The sequence below is a fragment of the Carica papaya genome, chromosome 4, assembly GCF_054855325.1.
Source record: "Carica papaya isolate Zhongbai chromosome 4, ASM5485532v1, whole genome shotgun sequence".
Taxonomy (NCBI): Eukaryota; Viridiplantae; Streptophyta; class Magnoliopsida; order Brassicales; family Caricaceae; genus Carica; species Carica papaya.
Genome location: NC_142312.1, coordinates 26,903,567 through 26,924,383, shown reverse-complemented (window position 1 = coordinate 26,924,383; position 20,817 = coordinate 26,903,567). Strand labels below are relative to the sequence as shown.

Below are 20,817 nucleotides of genomic sequence, written 5' to 3'. Positions count from 1 at the left end.
AATAAATTAATATTATATATTTTTAATTATTATAAAATCATGAGCTCCATAAACTTCTAGAAATCAAATTAAAAAAAAAAAAAAACATATTTAGATTTATAAATTTTAGGAAAATCTCTTTAAAATATCATATACATATATGTATATATATATATTTCTGTTTATATGGCAAGTAATCTTTCAATTAATACTCTATATTTATATATTAATTAATGTATTACTAACTAACATGATATAAATTAAAATCTAATATGCATGCACCTATATATATAAGAATGAATATAAATCCTATAATATTAATATTATTCCTAAATGGCAAAAGTTATTATTTGATTTTTTTATAGAAGTTTTTAAATGTGAAAAAAACATAATATAAATGAATGGGCCAAAAATTATAATCGAACACGGGACTTGGATCGGTTTGATCTTTTAAAGGCCCAGCTTCTGTATCGGGGCATAAGGCCCTCAATTGAATGGGCTCGTACTACATTACCATCTTGGCCCAAAATGAGTTCCAATATGCACACACACACACACACATATATATATATATTCAAATTTTTTTATTGTTTGAAATAAAAACAAAAGCAATATACTAATATTAATTATATATATATATATACACTATGTAAAAATGAAATATTAAATGTTATCTACTCAAATTTTAAAATATAAAAATAAAGCTAACATGATATTTATAATTGTATATATTATATAGAGATAAAATTTTAAATAGAAAAAATAATATAATAATATACATAATATTTATCTATTTAATTTTTTGAAATATAAAAATAGAATTTAATAATATAGAATAATTATTTATTTAAAAAATATAAAATATAAAAATAATATATTAATATTAATTATGAGTATATTTACCACATGAAGATAAAATATTATGCATAATATAAAGATATTCATACAATAATTGTTTATTTGAACTTTTAAGATATAAAAATAGAATTCAATTTTTAATAATTACAAACTATAAACTTTATAATAATCTGTATGTGTGTGTGTGCGTATATATATGTATTATACATTTTGCTGTTGAGAAAACAAGATAGAGAACAGCAATTTCATCAATCAGCAACATTTAATTGATCATTCACCAGAACAGTATATGTATATATTGCACTATGTTTGGAAGCAATGAATTGATGATACGTGTATGTGTATATATATATATATATATATATATACACACATATATTGTAAGTAATTAAATATAGTACTGTCTAATTAATAAGATTTTCACGTTATTTGCATTATATTTATACCAGTTGGTCACGGTACTCATACTTATATTTGAGCAATTTCTATTGTCTGCGGCTTTATACGATCATGGCCTACCTATATATATATATTGTCTAGTTTGCTCACTGAATATTACAACATTAATTTCATTTCTTATATATATACAATATATAAATACCCATATATATACATACACAGATATATATATATGTATGCTACTTGTCCTTCACAAGAAAACTCTTTCAATATATATATATATATATATGTATGCATGCAAAGTATATGTATATGTATATGTATACAACAGTGTATATATATGTGCCGTTTCAAAGAGAAGAAAGTAAGAAGATTGCGGGAAGATTAAGAAAAGGGTTTAATGATTTGACTGGACTCTCTTATAATTAGGTAAACTCAGAGAATGTTATATCCGCAACACAAACTTCAGATGTGGCCGCACGTGCGATTCCATATAAAACGCTTACGCCGCACGTGCCCATCATCTTCCTATCCCTATACATTCATAGTACTCGAATAATATATTAATATAAAAAATTATTATTATTATTATTACATCATTAATAAAATTAATATATATACATATATTGGTTAAAATACTAAATTAGTTTTATATTATTTTTAAATGTTGAAATTTATTAATACATTATTTTTTATATTTCACATGTAAAAAATATTTTAATTTTTATTATTTTTCAACACGATAAAAATTCTATAATTTTAAAAAATTAAACAAATAAATTTTTTTGAGTTTTTACAGAGAGGAAAATTAATTTTTAATTGTTTTAATTTTATTAAAAATAATAAAAAACTATACTACCTAATATAAAAATTTATCTTAAGTAAAAATAGTCACATATAAAATGATACTATATCATTTAATAAGCATAAATACCTTTTTAACTAGAAGAACAAATAATTATTATCGTGTACTAATTCAAATATTTTAAAATTTGTATTTGAGATTACAACAAGATCAATAAAAAAATTTAAATATATATAAATATTTTTATATAACTAGAATGTACTTTATAACTATTTAATAATTAAGAACCACATATATATATATATGAATTAAAATGTATAATTTAATAATTTACTATGAATTAAGAACCACATACATATATGTATACACATACGTTATGACTCTAACTAAAGTAGTGGCCCGAGGCTCACATCATTTCTCATATATATCTATATATATATATATATATATAGTTGAAAATGATAGAGCTGCCATCATCCCTCAATTAAGAAAAGTAACTTAAATTAAATTTAATGCCTCAATACCTTTAGGTTATCCGGATGAGTTACCCACATTTGATATTATAGTTAAATGTTAGGTATGTATATATATATATATATGTATGACATGATCTCATGCATATCCTAATTCTTTATTTATTGAAGATAAAATAAAATAAAACCAGTTTATATATATATATATATATATATATGTGTGTGTGTGTGTGTGTGTATGTATTGTCATATCCGATGACCATCATATTTAGTTCGTGGGTATTAGGTCCCAAGTTGTTGACTTGATTGATGACCAAACAACATGATGATGCGATAGAGAATTGAGAGATAATAGAAATTCATGTGGCTCCTTAAATTGGAATAATTTTCTTATTTTTAATTCAATCTAATCTTCACAAAATCTTGGTATAGTGAAGAATGTCCAAGAAACAAAGATACAAAAGTCATACACAATATATTATTAATAGAATCTAATCACCTACCACAACTATTTCATACATCATTTCTCATTAAATCTTTTTTTTTTTTAATTTTATGTTTAATATCACACCCACATACGTATAGTACTGACTAAAATGTACGATTAATTAATCACTACTTAATTAAATTATTAATATATTTATTTATTAAATTATAGTCAACTGTGTAGGTTTATTGTGCGTTAAAAACTATCGAATTAATTTAGTTCAGTTTAAAAGTAATCTATTAAGATTATTTCTTACTTTATAATGAATTAAATTATAAATAATAAAAACATAAGAATATAAATAGACGATTATAATCTTCAAATCACACATAGAAGTTTTATATTCTATTACTTCGTCAGCAGAAATACAAAGAGTGTGAGAACGTTAAAAAATTTAATGTAAGATGTGTAAATTTCTTACGCTATAAATTTAGTTACGCTTCGATTATAAATTAAATATTTTTGATTTAATACGAAAATATTATTTTTTTAAATCCCTACATCATTCTTTATAAAAAAAATAATAGATTCAAATCGAACACAATAATTCTTGTGTCCCTTTTTTTAAGTTAATCTAAGTTATTTATATTTTGATTGGTGTATATTAATTGTTTAATTAAAAAAATAAATGAATTTATTAAATAAAATATACAATTTTTTTTTTGAAAGGATATTAATGGGCTATTATATATATATATATATATAAAACATAATTGAATGATTTGCATGCTACAATTGGTGTATTTCCCTTAGTTACTTGTCAAAATCACTCTCTTTAGTGAGCGATCCGTTGTTATATACTATGCAAATTCTTAGGTTAGGTTTTATTAATTTGTACAATTAATAATTGAGAATTCGGTTTTCTAATTAATTAAGATGTAAACCCAATTAATTATTATTGCTATTACCATATTTTTCATCATTAATTAACTTTTATATATATATTTTGTGAACAATATACCAAATAAAAAATATTTTCGTGTACCAAATAATGCCTTAAATTAATTTTGCACAAGTAATATAATTATTTTTTAAATATTTGAATTAATTGCAGTTAATGTAATTACTCAGATTATCCTTCATAATCTGACTAATTCCATTAACAAAAATGAAGTAAATATTTTTTTGGCATAGATTAGTGACGTGGGCAAAACCATATAAGTAAAGAATATATATTTTTTTATTATAAGTACTTATGAAATACATATATATATATATATATATTAATTGGTGGGTCAGCCGAAACCAAACAAGCAATTACAAAAGTTGGCAAATGAAAGCGAAAGTCATAGGCTATACATAGTTATTTAATTATATATATATATGTATATATTATTATATATGTTTGATAGTAGGGGAAGTCAAATTGTCTCCACACATCATCTCTAATTATTCCCCAATCATTTAATATTTTTTTAATACATCGTATGACCAAGAAAAATAAGATATCCAAATAACGTGGCTACCCAAAATGCATAATTAATCAATAATTACATCCACCCCATAGATTTACTATTATTAAATATTTATTCTATATTTATTTATTAAATTAATTTTCTATAAAAAAAATTAAAATATATTTAATTCTTTAAAAAATAATTTAAAAGAATAATATTAACTTATATATTATTAATGTAATTAATTGGTCAATGTCATTATTTTGAGTTATTTTTAAAATCATTCAATCGTGACATAATTAATTATCAAATAATATATAATTTTAAATCTAAACTAAAGTAATATCTTGGTTTATTTATACATCTAATTGATATATGTATATCATTAATTTGTATCATGCGTCATAATAAACTTTAAAACAATAATTTATAAATATATACAGGATAATTTAATTATATAAAATTACAAAGTAAACAGTTTTTAAGAAGGTAAATTTTTTTTTAAAGATATTAAACAAATTAAGAAAATTTTAATTATTGTAATTAAAAATTAGTATAATTTAAATATGCATTACTGCATATCTAATCTAATTAATTAATATAAATATTGTAACGACCCAAAACTTGAAAGAAAATAAATTATAAATTGGATGCAAAAACGAAATAATAAAGTTAATGTTTTCATTTCGTACACAATAATTTAAGATATTCAATAAGATTATGGGAATGACCATTCTAAAAGAATAATAAAAAATTAAAAAAAATAAATAGAAAGTAAACAACTGGACACTTTATTCGTAACACTCTTGTGGATCAGGATCTGGATATTGGTTTTTTTGATCTGAAATAGTTAATGAAAGAGTGAGCTACACTAACCCAGTAAGAATGTCACACTACTCACCGATACAGAAATTAAAGGTTAGTAAAAATCATGAAAACAATTAATTGAGCATTTAATTTAAATAAATTCATTTATCATAAGTAAAATTATTTATTGTACACTTACCCTAGCGAAAATTTTAAAACTGACCTATAGAGACAATAACACAAATAATATCATAATCTCAAATTCAATTAAACAGAACAATAATTTTCTCTTTTTATCTGTCTACTAGTATTTATGGGGGTTCATAGGGACGTCTCCACTACACGTGAACCCTTATTCAACATTGTCAATTAACCGGCCGTCTCAATACCTCGTTCGGTATGAGCGCCAAAAATACTATCGCTCAATACTCCGTTCGGTATAAGCGCCAAAATATCAATTCTCGATACCTCATCTGGTATAAGACTACCATTCATTCATTCACTAAATCAAAAAATTTTCCGTTTATATTTAATTTTCACTTTCATAATTTAACTGTAAATCACGCAAAATAAATAATACATGTATCAAGAAAATACAACTGAATCATTTTACTAACTCCAGCGTATTATTATGCATTTTAAACTGTAAAATTATTCAATCAGTTGAAACATGATAAACAGTGATAAATAATCAATTCCGATTCCATTAGTAACATGTGATTAATTATTAAAATTTTTTAAATTGTACAAAATACCACATTATTTATAATTAAATTTTAATTTCATAATAAGGAATAGAGTGAGAGATTCTGTAATGCTCTGTTTTTTTTTTCTTTTCACGTTTAGGGCGTAATCAACCAAACAACCAATTCCATAATCAATCGGTCATGCACAAGGAAACACTATCACGGTCTCTTATTCAATGATCCAGATAGACCTACTATCCTGCACAAGGCATCTCATACAATACAACCGTACTCAATATCTATGCTACCATCAATTGTTACACATTCTATTCTGTCAAAAGAAACGAAAATCTTTATACTGTTATTCTACACACTAGGTTCGGACGCCAGCAACTTCGATCCGGACTCCGTTCCTACATCATCTGTAAAGAGTAAAGAGTGAGTCTATATAAATCAGTACAATAAATATCAAAACACAGGTGTGAGATGCAACAATATAAAATCCCATGCCTCTACCACCGGTTCACTACTTAACCCAAGTACCCCCCCTGTATCCCACAGTCCTACATACCCAGGGTTTCCGTCCCCTAACGCCACCCTAGGCGTGCAAGCGATGCCCCTCACCACCAAGAACGGCGACCATTAACCACCTATCGACCCCCACTGGGCCACGCACGCACACTATTTTCATTCACTTTCGTCACCAACATCGGCGACCATCATCCACCTACCGACCCCTACCGGGCCACACACACACACCCGATCATTCTCTTCCATCACCAACATCGGCGACCATTAACCACCTCTTGACCCCCACTGGGCCATGCACACACGCTATTTTCGTTCACTTTCGTCACCAACATCGGCGACCATCATCCACCTACCGACCCCTATCGGGTCACACACACACACTTTGACCATCCTCTCCCGTCACCAACATCGACGACCATTAACCACCTCTCGACTCCTACCAGGCCACACACACACACACTCTAATCATTCTCTCTCGTCACCAACATCGGCGACCATCATCTACCTCTCGACCTCTACCAGGCCACGCACGCACACCATTTTCATTCACTTTCATCACTAACCTCGGCGACCATCATTTCCCTACCGACCCCTAACAGACCACACACACACACGCTAATCATTCTCTCCCACTGCTCCTCTTTGCCCCCTACCTGCGACATACTCTAGGAGTCCCCACTCACACCGTCTTTCCCCTGCCGCCACGGACTCTACTTACGCTGCCTACACCCCAAGGCTCCAGCAATCCCACTCCACTCTCTCATGTACCTCACTCACACCGCAGATCCTTCCCTCCCCCGGCTATCACTCACTTCACCTCCCTACCTCTCTTTCAGACTTCATCCTCACAACCACTACATCTTTCTCTCTCCTCCTGTGTTGCTCACACAATCCAGCTCCCTCTCACACAACTCACTAACATCACACATCTTCTCTCTCCCGGCCTCCACTCACTCCACACCCCTACCTCTCTCTTAGCCTCCACTCGCCCCGCCAACCTTTCTCTTTCTCCCGGCCTCCACTCACTCCATATCCTTACCTCACTCTCAGACTCTACTCACACTGCCAACAGCTCTCTCTCTCTCTCGGCCTCCACTCACTCCACATCCTTACCTTACTCTTGGACTCCACTCACACCGCTAACCTCTTTCCCTCTCTCGGCCTCCACTCACTCCCCACCCTTACCTCTCTCTCGGACTCCACTCGCACCGCCAACCTCTCTCTCTCCCCGCCTCCTCTCACTCCATCCTCCTACATCTCTCTCAGACCTCCCCCGCACCGTCACCTTCTTTCTCTCTCCTCCCGCAGTTCTCACGCGGCCAACTTCCTTCCACACGCCTTATCGCCTACACTCACCCTACACAGCCTCCTCCATACGCTGCCACCTCCGTAAGCATTCACAAACACACACCACACCTCCAAATTTCTTATCCATATTTCAAATCTCAAATCAACACATATATTTGAAATATATTACCGTACCTCCCATTTCCATCTTCCTTCTTCCTGTCGATCGTGCTATCACCTTTCGCGGTCTCCTCTTCTCTTCGCTCTGCTTCCCTTCTCTCTCCTTCTGGAACCTTCATTTCTCTCCTCTTTCTCCTTCCCGCTCCCTTCTTCCTCTGTTATTCCCTCTTTTTTTTTTCCTTCCTTCCCCGCCCCCTACTTATATCCCACCAGTTTCTTCAAAACAGCGTTGTTTTTCCCCTTGCATAACGACATCATTTTTTTCCTTTTCAAAACGACGTCGTTTTCTCCCCTCTGCAAAATGACGTCGTTTTTTCCTCTTTAAAACGGTGTCGTTTCCTTTCCCTTTTCCTCTTTTTTTTTTTTTCAGTTATTACATATACTTCCCCCCTAAAAAAAAATTTGAAGGACCAAATTTTTTTGTCGTTCAAAATTTGGTCCCTCAAATTTTGTTATCTTACCTTCGAATAATCTTGGATAATTTCATCTCATCTTGTTCTCCCGTTCCCATGTTGCCTCCTCCGTCACATGATGCCTCCATTGTACCTTCACCATAGGTATCACTCTGCTTCTCAACCTTCTTTATTGTCGTTTAAGAACCCGGATTGGCTCCTCTTCATAAAACCAGTCACTTTCCAACGGTAATGATTCCCACCTTAAAATATGGTTCAGATTCGGGTGATATTTTCGTAGTAGGGATATGTGAAACACATTGTGAACCCCACTATACTGCGGAGGGAGCGCTACCCTGTACGCAACCACCCCCACCTTCTCCAAAATCTCAAACAACCCTTCTAAACGGGGACATAATTTCTCTTTCTTCCCAAATCTCAATAAACCCTTCATGGGAGATACCGTCAGGAAAACATGATCCCCTACTTCAAATCTCAAATCTCTCATGCGATTGTCTGCATACCCCTTCTATCTACTCTTAGCCGCTTGTAAATTCTGTCGTATCACCAGCACCTTAACCGTAGTTTCCTCTACCATTTCCGGTCCCAACAACTGTCTTTCTCACACTTCACTCCAACACACTGGTGACTTATAGGGTCGACTATACAGAGCTTCATAAGGAGTCATTCAAATGCTGGCGTGATAATTATTATTGTATGTAAACTCTATTAAGGGCAACATGTCCTCCCAATCTCCCCCCACATCAATAACACAGGCTCTCAACATATCTTCCAATACTTGTATCGTTCTCTCTGTTTGCCCATCCGTCTATGGGTGAAAAGTTATACTAAAATTCAATTTGGTACCCAAAGCCTGTTGTAACCCTCTCCAAAATCTGGAGGTGAATCAGGAATTTCGATCGGAAATAATCGATACAGCAATCCCGTGTAACCTCACCACCTCCTTGACATACAGTCTGGCCAACTGCTCCACTGAATTCGTCACTTTCATCGCTAAAAAATGAGAAGATTTAGTTAGACTATCAACCACCACCCATATATTATCATGTTTCTTACAGTCACCTGACAATCCGATCACAAAATCCATAGATACATGCTCCCACTTCCACTCGGGTATGGGTAATGGCTGTAACAAACCCTCAGGCCTTTGATGCTCTGCCTTCACTTGCTGGCATATCAAGCACCTAGACACATACTCAGCCACATCTCTCTTTATGCCTCTCCACCAGAAACTTTTCTGTAGGTTTTTATACATCTTAGTACTTTCTGGGTGTATGGCAAACTTGGTGTCATGTGCCTCACTGAGTACCTCTTCTCGTATCGCACGATCTCTGGGCACACACATTCTGGTTTGAAATCTGAGTATTCCATTATTTTTCACACCAAAATCTCTTACCGTCCCATGTTCTATCCCTTTCTGAATCCTCTGCATCTCGGTGTCCACCAATTGTCCCTCTCTTATTTTCTGAACCAAGGTAGGTTATGCCCTCAAACTAGCCACATACCTCCCATTGTTCCCATCTTGAATACATAGGTGTTGCATGGCTTCCCACAAACCCCTATCAGACACCATTAAATGGGCTAGTACCCCTGTACTCTTACGACTGAGAGTATCTACCACCACATTTCCTCGTCCAGGGTGATACCTGATCCTACAGTCAAAATCTTTCAACAGATCCATCCATCTCCTCGGTCTCATATTCAATTCTTGCTGTGTGAACAAGTACTGTAAACTTTTATGATCTGTATAAATTTCAAATATTTTCCCATATAAGTAGTGTCGCCACAATTTTAGAATATAGACTACTGCAGCCAACTCTAAATCATGTGTTGGATAATTCCGTTCGTGTGTCCTTAACTGTCGGGACCCATATGCTATAACCTTTTCCCGTTGCATTAATACACAACCCAATCCCACATGAGACGCGTCACTATACACTGTAAAATCACCTTCCCCCGACAGAATGGCCAATATTGGGGTAATAGTCAATATGCGTTTCAACTTTTGAAAAATGCTCTCACACTTTTCATCCCACTCAAACTTCACATTCTTTTTTGTTAACTTGGTAAGAGGTGCCGTAATACTCGAGAACCCTCACACAAATCAACGGTAGTATCCCGCCAGCTCCAAAAAACTTCTGATTTCGATCACAGTCTTAGACCTTTCCCAGTTCACCACTGCTTCTATTTTTGCTGGGTCCACCGATACCCCATCTCTCGACACAATATGGCCCAAAAATGCTATCTGATCCAACCAGAGCTCACATTTACTGAACTTTGTATACAATTTGGCTTTCCAAAGCATCCCTAGCACAGTTGTTAGATGTTCAGCATGTTCCCCTGAATCCTTCGAATATATCAATATGTCATCTATAAAGACAATGATATAGCGATCCAGTAAGGGTCTGAACACCCGATTCATCAGATCCATAAACACTGCAGGAGCATTCGTTAGCCCAAAAGGCATCACCAGAAATTCATAATGTCCATTCCTGGTACGGAACGCCGTCTTAGCAATGTCTTCGGCTCTTACCCGTAGCTGGTGATACCCCGAACACAAATCTATTTTTGAAAATACTTATGCCCCTTGTAACTGATCAAATAAATCGTCGATCCTGGGTAACGGATACTTATTCTTTATTGTCACTTAGTTCAGTTCTCTATAATCAATGCACATTCTCATAGTCCCGTCTTTTTTCTTAATAAATAATACCGGAGCTCCCACGGTGACACGCTAGGCCGAATAAATTTCTTATCCAGTAACTCTTGTAACTGTTTACTTAACTCCATTAGTTCTGACCTCGCCATCCTGTAGGAAACCTTGGAGATGGGCTGGGTGCCGGGCTGAAGTTCTATCATGAACTCGACCTCTCTATTGGGTGGCAGTCCCGGAAGGTCGTCCAAAAATACGTCTGGAAAATCCTTTACCACTGGTATCTCCTGGAGTGCAAGTCTCCTACCCGCGTTCCATGTCAAGGACATAGATAAACAGTAATTCGTGCATCTATTCATACTCACATATTATTTCAACGTAAAACTCATTTATTCATTGATTTTTCCCATATAGAAAAGATTCTTCGTTTGGCAATTTAAACACTACTCTCTTGCGAAAACAGTCTACATGGGCGTGGTGGGCAGCAAGCTAATCCATTCCCAGTATTACATCGAAATCCTTTATGTATAGTAAAATTAAATCTACCTTTAACTTCATCCCCTCTACCTCTACCATACAAGAGTTAAATATTACATCAGTACATAAAGCGCCATTAGTTGGCATAAATATTACTAATACCCGGTCCAACCCCCGAGGTTCTATCCCTATTTTAGATGCAAACCTAGGCGATACAAATAAATGTGTTGCACCAGTATCAATTAGTACTTTAGCAGGAATATTCGAAATGTAAAGTATACCTTGTATTACTTCTGAAGTAGCAGCTGCCTCCGGAACAGTCATGGCAAACACCCGCCCTTGAACCAACGGCCGATCAGACTCTTTCGGCAGTGGGCAATCTTGTACGAACTGATGTGTGCTCCCACACCAATAGCAGCTTCGACCGCCACTCATACATGGCCGATCTCCATGGTTTTTACCACACCGTGGGCACATCAAGTTGCTCGGGGCCATCTGATGACCCGAGACTGCCTCTTGAATCATTCTCTGCCACTTCTCTGTTTGACCAGATGATGGTGGCAGTCGTCTATAACTGGAAGGTCCTTTATTATTGTCAGCCTATTCCTTATACAGTGCATCTATTAACTGTGCCTTTTCTAATACCATCTGATATGTAGGCAATGCAAACATAGCCATCTGGTGATACAATTTTGACCGTAATCCCTTCTCAAACCTTCTGGCCTTCTTGGTTTCATTCATCATGACCTCAGGAGCAAATTGGCCTAAATCTATATATTTCTCGGCGTACTCCACCACAGACAATCTCCCTTGTCTAAGTTCGGTAAACTCCACTTCCTTTCACTGTCTCAGAAAATCTGGGAAATACTCTGCATTGAAAGCTTCTAGGAACACCTTCCAAGTGATTGGGGATACTAGAGCTCTTCTTTTCAATTTCCACCAGCGTTCAGCGGACCCTCTTAACATGAATGTAGCCAGCTGTACCCTTTGTTCTGTAGTCACAGTCATCACATCAAATAATTTTTCTGTCTCCTTTATCCAATCCTCTGCCACCAATGGGTCAGAACCCCCATTAAAGGTGAGAGGGTTCAGCCTTCGGTATTTCTCAATGTTGTTTGTATTCACTACCCCTATGGGAATCCCTTGTTGTGGCACCGATGCTGCCTCTGACCGTAATTCTCTATCTCTGATCATGGTAGCTAGGCTCTCAACCACTCTACACAGCCGGTTAAAGTCCTCCTGTTGCACGCCGGACTGCTTTGCATGGGTTACCGATGGGCCAGTAGCGTGTCTCGGCTTTACGGGAGGGGGCACAGCATGGCACGGAGGTGGCCCTTGAAATGCAGCGAATGGTACATGGTGAAATCCTGGGGCTCGTCATGGGGCCCCCGGAGTAGACTCACGACGGGGTCGGCCCCTTCCCTTCTTCGTCACCTCCCTCGACTCACTTGCAAGATAGTGGCACCCATTAGTAGTATTCTTAGCTTGCTCTGATACCAACTGTAATGCCCCGTTTTTTTTTTCTTTTCATGTTTAAGGCGTAATCAACCAAACAACCAATTCCATAATCAATCGGTCATGCACAAGGAAACACTATCACGGTCTCTTATTCAATGATCCAGATAGACCTACTATCCTGCACAAGGCATCTCATACAATACAACCGTACTCAATATCTATGCTACCATCAATTGTTACACATTCTATTCTGTCAAAAGAAACGAAAATCTTTATACTGTTATTCTACACACTAGGTTCGGACACCAGCAACTTCGATCTGGACTCCGTTCCTACATCATCTGTAAAGAGTAAAGAGTGAGTCCATATAAATCAGTACAATAAATATCAAAACACAGGTGTGAGATGCAACAATATAAAACCCCATGCCTCTACCACCGGTTCACTACTTAACCCAAGTACCCCCCCTGTATCCCACAGTCCTACATACCCAGGGTTTCCGTCCCCCAACGCCACCCCAGGCGTGCCAGCGATGCTCCCCACCACCAAGAACGACGACCATTAACCACCTATCGACCCCCACTGGGCCACACACGCAAACTATTTTCATTCACTTTTGTCACCAACATCGGCGACCATCATCCACCCACCGACCCCTATCGGGCCACACACACAGACCCCGATCATTCTCTCCTGTCACCAACATCGGCGACCATTAACCACCTCTCGACCCCCACTGGGCCATGCATCCACACTATTTTCATTCGCTTTCGTCACTAACATCGGCGACCATCATCCACCTACCGACCCCTATCGGGCCACACACACACACTCCAACCATCCTCTCCCGTCACCAACATCGGCGACCATTAACCACCTCTCGACCCCTACCAGGCCACACACACACTCTCTGATCATTCTCTTCTGTCACTAACATCGGCGACCATCAGCTACCTTTCGACCTCTACCAGGCCACGCACGCACACCATTTTCATTCACTTTTGTCACCAACCTCGGCGACCATCGTCCCCCCTAACGGGCCACACACACACATACGCTGATCATTCTCTCCCATATTCCTCTTTGCCCCCTACCTGCGACATACTTTAGGAGTCCCCACTCGCACTGTCTTTCCCCTGCCGTCACGGACACTACTTACGCTGCCTACACCCCAAGGCTCCAACTATCCCACTCCACTCCCTCATGTACCTCACTCACACCACAGATCCTTCCCTCCCCCGGCTTTCACTCACTTCACCTCCCTACCTCTCTCTCGAACTTTATCCTCAGAACAACTACATCTTTCTCTCTCCTCCTGCGTTGCTCACACAATCCAGCTCCCTCTCACACAACTCACTAACATCACACATCTTCTCTCTCCCGGCCTCTACTCACTCACACTGCCAACCTCTCTCCCGCTCTCGGCCTCTACTCACTCCCCACCCTTACCTCTCTCTCGGACTCCACTCGCACTGCCAACCTCTCTCTCTCCCGGCCTCCTCTCACTCCACCCTCTTACATCTCTCTCGGACCTCCCCGCACCGTCACCTTCTTTCTCTCTCCTCCCACGGTTCTCATGCAGCCAACTTCCTTCCACACACATTATCGCCTACACTCACCCTACACGACCTCCTCCGTACGCTGCCACCTCCGTAAGCATTCACAAACACACACCACACCTCCAAATTTTTTATCCACATTCCAAATCTCAAATCAACACACGTATTTGAAATATATTACCGTACCTCCCATTTCCATCTTCATTCTTCCTGCCAATCGCGCTATCACCTTCCGCAGTCTCCTCTTTTCTTCGTTCCGCTTCCCTTCTCTCTCCTTCTAGAACCTTCCTTCCTCTCCTCTTTCTCTTTCTCGCTCCCTTCTTTTTCTGTTCTTCCCTTTTTTTTCCTTCCTTCCCCGCCCCCTATTTATATCCCACCAGTTTCTTTAAAACAACGTCGTTTTTCCCCTTGCATAACGATGTCATTTTTTTCTTTTTTAAAACAACGTCGTTTTCTCCCCTCTGCAAAACGACGTCGTTTTTCCCCCTTTAAAACGGTGTCGTTTCCCTCCCATTTTCCTTTTTTTTTTTTTCAGTTATTATAGATTCTTACCTGAATTGGTGTTTGAACACCAAACTTTCAGCTACGCCTAATGATAGTTCTTGGGTTCCCTAAATTTTCCTTCAAAGATTAAAACACGCACCATTTACCTAGAAATACCCCAAAAAATCTAAAACTGGTGTTAAAATCCTTTTTCGGCCAATTTTGAAATTCTAGCACGGTGGCACTGCCATGCTCCAGCGACGTCACCACCGCCCACGACGGTGATTTGCCTCGGACTGACCGTTTTGTACTCATCCGTGTGAGAAAACACGTTAAAGGGTCTCGATTGACCGAAAAAAGTCGAAAAACATAAGCTTATTAGGGGCGAGATTTTTCGGGGCAGCGGCTCCGCCAGCTCACTTTCACGGTTGGGCTTTTTTCTTCGGTCAACCTGTGAAAAACAGAATGGTGAATACAATAGTGAAAAAATCGCACGAAACAAAAATTGGGAAGGGTTTCATCGGAAGCAATTTTTTATTTTTTCTGCGGCGGCGCTGTGGAGCTTTACCCACAGTTTTCAGCTTATCCGCCAGTCCTTTTACTCCGATTTGTCCATGGGGGTGTTCAAAATCAAATTTTGAGCGAATGAAAAAATTTTGTATCTTTTTTGGCTGTCGAAGGTGGCTCTGGCGCAGTGGCGCACGGTGGTCGGCTCCCTTCTCCAGCTACTGATTCTTCTTATCTGATGGGGGTTGGCGGCTAGGATGAGGGTTCGGTGTGAAGTGATGTATTTATATCCGTCTCTATTTAATCTGAGTCGTCCATCGTATTTGATCTCAACTGTCCGATCGCGTTTAAATAGAAAATAAATCTGGATCATTTATCGCGATTTGATCTGGATCGTATAATCGTGCCTGAGGAGGGAACGGATTCGAACCGTCCACGCACGTGGGAACAAATCTGGACCGTCTGATCGTGAGCACGCGGATTGTCATTGTAGCCTCCTGCGTGGCACGTTAACAGTGTGGCACCGCGTCAACGTGCCTTCCCACGCGGCGTGCTCCAATTCGTCAGGACTGCTGTAGCGCCCGGACCGAGAAGGAAAAAAAAAAAAGCCACGTCGGCAGCCACGTCAGCAGGCCCGGTCAGCAGTCCTGGCCAACCGGGGCCTGCCACGTGGCAAGACCACGTCGCTCCGGAACGGGCCACGTTGGCGATCCGCGTGGGCGTGATCGGACGGCCCAGATCAATCGCGCGATCAGACGGCCCAGATACAATCGCACGGACGGCCCAGATTCAATAAAAAACGAACGGCCCATATTAAAACAAAATGGACGGCTGAGATCAAAAGGCTAGGGGTTATAAATAGAACCCCCACACCAGACCACAAACCCTAGCCGCCTGCCGCTCGCCGGAGAAGACGAACCAGAGGCCGACCGCCGCCACCCGCCGCCGCACCGGGGAAATTTCCGACCGCCGATCGAGGTAAATTTCATACCCCCGACTCGTTTTTCCACGCTGCTTCCTCCTGTGGCCAAATCGAAGCTAAAATCCCGGCCAAACGGCCGGAATACGCGGCCGAAGACCAGTGGCGCCGCCGCGCCCCCTCTCGGTTTTTGCCTCCGACGAGGCCCTTCCCGGCCTCCGTTTGATGCAATTTTTATATCACCGTGATCACCATTCTTTTCTCTACAGGTTGACCGGAGCCGAATCACCAAACCACGAACCTCGTCGGAGAGTCGCCGCACCCGAGAGCGCCGCCGCCGGTAAGCTCCGCTTCTCCGTGATTTTTTGGCCCCCCGAGGGCCCTAGGGTTGTTTTCTCGCAGGGACCGATGTGAGTGTGGCCGAATTTGACCGAAAACAGCCAACCCGAGGCGAATCGCCGCCGCTTGCGGCGGCGCCGTCGCCGGAGCACAGCGGAGCCGCCGTGCCGGAGTTGCGATATTGGCCAAAAAGGGGCCCTGAGCCTAATTTGAGATTTTTTGGAACACGTGCAGGTACCGTTAGTGTGTTTCAGTTCCCCGGGAAAAATTCAGAGAAAATTAGGGACGGCCTATAGGCGCACTGTGAATCGTATTCGGATCCCGAAAACAAGTAAGGACCCCTCACCCTATTTCCTATCACGGTATTAAAGTTCAAAATGATAAAACGGTATTTCTTGAATTAACGCATGTGTGAAATTGCTTAAGGTTGCTAATGGAGCCCGAGTCTAGTGTGATTGATGATTTACTGTTATTTGGCCTGTTTTACAGCTTTAAATGCATTATGAGGTTTGATGTGTTCATTTTATAGTTTCGAGTGCATATATTACTGTTTTATTAATTATGGGTTGAATGACTGAAGAACTGATACTGTATGTTGTCTGTTTGGCATGAATTACGATTTGCTTGTTTAAATGTGAATTGATGATGCTTATTGAGGAAAAGGAAAATGAAAGATTGTGTAGATTGATAATTGTATGATGGGGTCAGCCTGACTAGATATCCTGGGAGATGGTGGACGGACCGGGTCCGTAGGGAACCCTACCGGGATTGTGGTCTTACATGCCGGACGGGGTATGGAGATCTTATGATTTTGGCGCCCATACCGGACGGGGTATGGGGACGGCCCGTTTCACCCTCATACCGGACGGGGTATTGAGGTTTATGGTTTTGGTGCCCATACCGGACGGGGTATGGGGACGGCCCGTTTCACCCTCATACCGGACGGGGTATTGAGGTTTATGGTTTTGGCGCCCATACCGGACGGGGTATGGAGACGGCCCTGGAAACTGATTATGAATGTTAAAGGTTAATGGGTAGCGGGACCCCTAGGGACCCCCATGGATACTAGTAGGCTGGTAAATGAGAAAATGATATGTTGTATAATGATTGAGTTACAAAAGGCGTGATAAGTGTTATGTTTTACAGCTTATATTATTCCATGATTGTGATAATGTTATCGTTTTCTTATATTGTTTCATGAATTCCACCGAGGTAAGTGGATGGTAAAGGTTTTATCATAAATAAAAGGATTTGTTGTAAATCATGCTCCATTGGCCTTTTGTGTTTTTTCTACCCACCTTTACCTCCGTGACGGTGAGATATCGTGATGTTCTTACTGGGCTAGTGTAGCTCACTCCTTATTTAACCATTTCAGATCAGGAAGACATGGTTTCCGAGCCCGTTCCGCAGGAGGACGACGAAGGGGATGCCTAGAGACTCTGTAGTCATACTCATAGCTTTATTTTCGAGTTTCTCTTTTAGTTAGTTTAATCTTTTATATTTTAAGTACGTTTTTGGTTTTCGTGTAAGGGATGTTAACTGAAATTTTGATCTCGCTTCCGCATTTAATATTTATAATATAATTTCCATTTTGAATTACCGGGACTGTTACAACTGCTGACTGGACGGTTCTACATGATATATTTTTACTAAATTGCGCTTTGACTCAGTTTTTTATTTTTCTTTCAAAAATATACATAATACTCAAATTTTCACATATTTTTCTTAAAATTATTTTCAATTTTATCATTCACCTATTTTTTTTAATTTTTATATTAAATAAAAATTCATAAAATTAAAAATTATATTTTATACATTAATTTTAATTTTTTTAAAAAATTAATTACGGGGCATTACAAATATTCTTCTTAGTTCTTAAAAAAATCTAATTATAATATTTAATTAATCACAAAAGGTCAAACACCTCCCTCTTTCTCTCCAATTATTTACTTCCCCAACTCAACAAAATGGTCCAGACCCACCAGATTCCATACTATATCATTTCACAATTTATTATTATTTTTTAAATTAATTATTTTCTCCTCACTATATATATGTATATACATATAGATCCCCAAAAGAAAGCTGGCCAAGAACCCATGTACTAATTCAGTCTGTTTCCTCTCTTCTCCTACATAAGATATATAGATATACATCATATCCATATACATGGAGAATTCCATCAGTAAATCAATACTGGCTTCTGAAGAGAGTAGCTGGACTACGTACTTTGAAGATTTCTTTCATGATGCTAATTATATCAATGAATCTGATCAAGATTATGATCAACAAGCTTCTTCTTTTTCTTTGATCTCTGATGCAGCTTCATTAATGGCGGCCAAAACAGTTGATATTGGTGAAGAACAAGATCTGGGTGTTGCAGAACAAATGTGTATTTATAATAATAATGATAATAATAGATATAATAGGTTGAGCTTCGAGAAGAGAAAAACTATAGATCAAGATTTGGAGGATACTGCTAGTTCTCCTCTTAACAGTCCCAAGGTCAGTTTTATAATTAATAAAATCAAATATATTATACATGATTATATTGATTTTAATTTGTTTCTGTAATTTACAGGATAAAGAAAGTTGTTCTAACCAGATGATGATGAACAAAGAAAGGAGAAATAATGATGATTGCATGAAAGATGGGGATTGTAACGAGTTAAAGAGAAGAGGTCTTTGTTTAGTTCCTCTGTCAATGGTGAGAGATACTTACATATCTCGTTAGATCATAATTAACTTCATATAATTGTATCCCATGTATATATATATCTACATATATACATATGTTAACTAGTACTCTCTCTCTCTCTCTCTCTCTCTCTCTCTCTCTCCATGAACCATATTGTATTCCACGAAGAAAAAACACAGATCACAGAAGTGCAAGTGTGTCATATTTATTTCATTCCATTATATACATACACATATATATAGCTTTATATGTATCGATATATATATACATATATTCAGGATTTATGGCTGGGAGAGGAGTCATGAAGCATTATATATATTGGGAATCTACGGGAGTGAAAATGATGAAGGCTATGTTCTTAACAAATTCAGTGAGATTCAATTTATAAACTTACAATTAACCAATTTTATTAGAAGACGGTGTGATTTTTATTAAAATATTAAAAAATATTGATGTTAAATAGATTTTGATGTATTCTACATTTTATTATTTTAGTAATAATTCTAATTATTTTTGTACTTGAATTAAATATAAATTAAAAATAAATTCTTATAAATTTGTAAATTTAGAACAAATAAATTTTTTTAAAAATAATTATTTTGTATAAGGGATATGGGTTAATGTTATATTTATTTTTGTCAATATTGGAAGGAAAAACCAAAATGTTCATATAATAATAATAGTAATGATTATAGTATTATTTTTTTAAAAATACAGGAACTAAATTAATTTATTATATAATTTTAAATAATAATAATAATAATTCAATGTTGAAATATATAAAGGGTGTACTAATAAATTTTATAAAAAAAATTAAGTTCTTTCAAATATGACCTAATTTATCGGGCAATATTATTATATACACATATATATAAATTATTAAGTAAATCTAAATATTATTACAAGTCATAAAACCAATTTTCTTGTAATGTCTAGTGGTTTTACAAATTTAATTGGGCCGGGCCCAACAAAACATGGTCTGACCATTTTTTGAGTTAGCCTTAGATGGGGCCCACCAGGGTCGATAATTCTAGAATAAAGTCAGTTCTATAATTTTACTTTGTTTTAACTTTTTTATTTAAAATATATTAATTTTACTAATAAATTAATTATTATTTAAAATAGATTAATTAGCATGAGAGATATTTTAAATGTGCGTGGTTATTATTTTAAATAATTTTTTAAAATACTTAAAACTTTTAAAATAAATAACAAAATTCAAAATTAAATTGTATTATCATAATTTTAATAAATAATTTAATTATTTTTCACAAATACTTTTTCTACGTGCTCATGTCTTTATTCATTAAATATATTAATAACTATATTTTTTAATATAGACGAATAAGTTTTATTCGTTTATAAAGTTAGATCAAATAAAATTACAACAATATTTTGAAGAAGAATAATTATCTAAGAAAA

The 20,817-nt window shown here is 37.0% G+C and overlaps 2 protein-coding genes across 2 annotated transcripts; one reads left to right on the top strand and one right to left on the bottom strand.

Moving 5' to 3' along the window:
- Positions 1-10,406: 10,406 nt before the first annotated feature.
- LOC148266505 (uncharacterized) lies at positions 10,407-12,626 on the bottom strand. Its single transcript, XM_088219117.1, has 6 exons — positions 12,301-12,626; positions 12,103-12,246; positions 11,638-12,006; positions 11,417-11,524; positions 11,123-11,306; positions 10,407-10,841 (listed from the first exon to the last, which is right to left on the bottom strand). Exons 1-6 carry the CDS (start codon positions 12,624-12,626, stop codon positions 10,407-10,409), a joined length of 1,566 nt encoding a protein of 521 aa, XP_088075243.1.
- Positions 12,627-18,790: 6,164 nt separating this feature from the next.
- Positions 18,791-19,502, top strand: LOC110825218 (CTD small phosphatase-like protein). Its single transcript, XM_022055673.2, has 2 exons — positions 18,791-19,202; positions 19,279-19,502. The coding sequence occupies exons 1-2, from the start codon at positions 18,867-18,869 to the stop codon at positions 19,429-19,431; spliced, it is 489 nt and encodes a 162-aa protein (XP_021911365.1). The 5' UTR covers positions 18,791-18,866; the 3' UTR covers positions 19,432-19,502.
- Positions 19,503-20,817: the final 1,315 nt, after the last annotated feature.

Excerpts from the sequence above, each read along its gene's own strand:
- LOC148266505 (XM_088219117.1), bottom strand. The coding sequence starts at position 12,626 with ATGATCAGAGATAGAGAATTACGGTCAGAGGCAGCATCGGTGCCACAA. Across the intron at positions 12,247-12,300 it reads CTAGAAGCTTTCAATGCAGA|ACAAGGGAGATTGTCTGTGG; the intron begins GTATTTCCCAGA and ends TACCGAACTTAG. Across the intron at positions 11,525-11,637 it reads CATTTATTTGTATCGCCTAG|AGGTAGAGGGGATGAAGTTA; the intron begins GTTTGCATCTAA and ends CTTGTATGGTAG.
- LOC110825218 (XM_022055673.2), top strand. The coding sequence starts at position 18,867 with ATGGAGAATTCCATCAGTAAATCAATACTGGCTTCTGAAGAGAGTAGC. Across the intron at positions 19,203-19,278 it reads CTCCTCTTAACAGTCCCAAG|GATAAAGAAAGTTGTTCTAA; the intron begins GTCAGTTTTATA and ends TGTAATTTACAG.